Below are 2,258 nucleotides of genomic sequence, written 5' to 3'. Positions count from 1 at the left end.
GCATTTCGGCTTTATTCTGCGCATGTTCCACTGCGCGGTCATGGTCGTGCTTCTGCTCAACTTGCTGCTTGCGATGATGAACAAGACGGTCGACCGCAACTGGGCCAAGCTGCAGTCGCGGGCGCTGGCGAGCTACGCGCGCTGCGTGCTGCGCCTCGAGACGATGCTGGGGCACACGGAAGCGGCGCGCGAGAAGCTGCTCGAGATGACATTGCCCAAGGCTGCTGGCGGTGGTACGGTGCGCAACCCGGTCTTCGAAGAGCGCGTCGCCAAGCACGAAGTGACGGCCGCATTGGACGACGTTGCGATGAACGAGACGCTGGAAGCCACGGTGCAGAACCTGGCGGCGCAGAACGAGCGCCTCAGCACACAGCTCGCGGCGCTCAATGCGTCGGTGCAGAGTCAAATGCAAGCGATTCTTGTCGCTGCGCAAAAGCTGCATCGCGACTGAATCGACGCGATAACGTTGACCACGTTCAAATGTGCTTGGTGTCATTTTTGTTGATAATCGAAGCACCTATTGAGGTGCTAAATTTTATCGCGTGGCGCCGTCGTGCTCCATGCGTTCATGGAAGCGCAGGCAAGGTAGGGATCTGCGACTGGCACGAGCAGCACGCAGCGGTGGTCGAGCACAACCGAACGCGACACAGCAACGAGCGGCGCACGATCCAAGCCAGCGCAGACGCGGTGCTGGTCAATCACCTTCCTACGACGCTTGGGGCATGTCCGCGAGCGCCGCATAACGAGCACCAAGAGAGCTGCAAAGGCGATGGCGAGGCCGTGGCTCACGAGGAGGCTTTGCAAGTCTTACGAGACAGCGAACGACCCCTTGTACAGATCGTAGAGTCGAGAGCAGCTTCGAGCTTGTACAATAGAACAGCAAACGTAAACCAGATGGTTTACAACCCGACGGCAATCGACAGCGTGAGCCGTATTTTTTAATTGGCCTCTGCCATGCCCGGGACGCTGCCGTCGATCCTGCACACCGCTGTCAACGCGATCGACGCGACTGGTCGGACGCAGCTCTCACACGCGTGCGCAAGCGGGGACTATGAACTCGTGAAGAAGCTTCTTCTCGACCCCAAGGTCGACATTGCGCTCGAGGACGACTCGGGCATGTCGCCCGTCGAATACGCCGAGAAGTTCAAGCACGTCAACTGCGCGGCTTTGCTGCGCAACGAAGCCCACTACCGCGCCAAGGACTCTTCCAACGCGTTCCTCACGAGCCTCCGCGCCGAGCTCATGGTCGCTAATGGCGCCGACTTTGACGAGCGCCTCTTCCACCAAGCAGTCGAGAACGACCCCGCCGCTGCCGCCAAGTACCTCGACCAGTTCGTCTCAAGTGGCCGGTACGACTATACTTTTACGCAGCTCGACGCGATCTGCGGCCGGAAGAACGTCAAGTCGTCGGCCTTGTACTCCGTCTTGAACGACTCGATCGTGGACGACGGTGGCGCCAAGCACGACCTTTTGCAGCACGTCGTGCTGCAGCGTGTGCTGGACGTCAAGTGGGAGCTCTTTGGTGCGCGAAAGTACTACCAGCAGCTGCTCTTGTACATTCTCATGCTCGGCGCCGTGCTCACGACGGTCACGTTCGACTTTCGGCTGCGGGCCGCCGTCGTCGCGTCGCGAGCCGTCCAAGCGAGTGACGAGGTCGAGCGCGCTCAGAATCTCATCGACTCGTTTCCCGCGCAGCTCACGCTTTGGCTCGCGGCGCTCGTCTTTGCATTTTTTGCGTTCATCCATCTGCGCCATCTCAAGCCGCGCAAGTTTACCAAGCTCACGCGCTGGATGTACGACGGCAAGTACGTCTTTGACCCGGCTTTTGCGATCCCCGAGGCTGCTGTGTACAAGGCCCAGGCCAAAGCGTGGCTGCTCCGACGCACGCTTCTCTGGACGATCCTGGTTGCAACGCCGATCGTCGTGGTGTACGCTCTTGAGCGCCGCGCTGGCAACAACATGGGCGATTTGGTGCTCGCGGCGACAGCCTTCCTCGGCTACTGGCTCCTCGCCTTTTACTTTCTGCATCTCGAAGTCAAGGAGCTTCTCGGCGAAGACCCGTGGCTCGTCCAGCGCCGGGCCAACGCCAACCTTATTGGCAAGCTCTTTTGGTCGATCGTCATCGTCTTGTACGTGCCGATCACGCCGTTTTTGGTGTCATACCGAAAGTACTACGCGTCGTCCACCAACAAGCTCCAAGTGCTCACGTACCTCTGCATGCTCGGCCCCTTCTTCTGGCTCCAGCTGAGCCAGATTCT

At 59.8% G+C, this 2,258-nt stretch overlaps 2 protein-coding genes across 2 annotated transcripts; both read left to right on the top strand.

Annotated features, from left to right (window-relative positions):
- Positions 1-22: 22 nt before the first annotated feature.
- On the top strand, positions 23-485 carry SPRG_18458 (hypothetical protein; the record flags this gene model as incomplete). Its single annotated transcript, XM_012357897.1, has 1 exon — positions 23-485. The coding sequence occupies one exon, from the start codon at positions 23-25 to the stop codon at positions 449-451; it is 429 nt and encodes a 142-aa protein (XP_012213287.1). The 3' UTR covers positions 452-485.
- A 461-nt stretch (positions 486-946) lies between these two features.
- Positions 947-2,248, top strand: SPRG_18457 (hypothetical protein; the record flags this gene model as incomplete). Its single annotated transcript, XM_012357896.1, has 2 exons — positions 947-2,168; positions 2,194-2,248. Exons 1-2 carry the CDS (start codon positions 955-957, stop codon positions 2,246-2,248), a joined length of 1,269 nt encoding a protein of 422 aa, XP_012213286.1. The 5' UTR covers positions 947-954.
- Between the last annotated feature and the right edge of the window lie 10 nt (positions 2,249-2,258).

Source organism: Saprolegnia parasitica, assembly GCF_000151545.1.
Source record: "Saprolegnia parasitica CBS 223.65 unplaced genomic scaffold supercont2.1215, whole genome shotgun sequence".
Taxonomy (NCBI): domain Eukaryota; phylum Oomycota; class Saprolegniomycetes; order Saprolegniales; family Saprolegniaceae; genus Saprolegnia; species Saprolegnia parasitica.
This window is presented reverse-complemented; position numbering and strand designations above follow the sequence as displayed.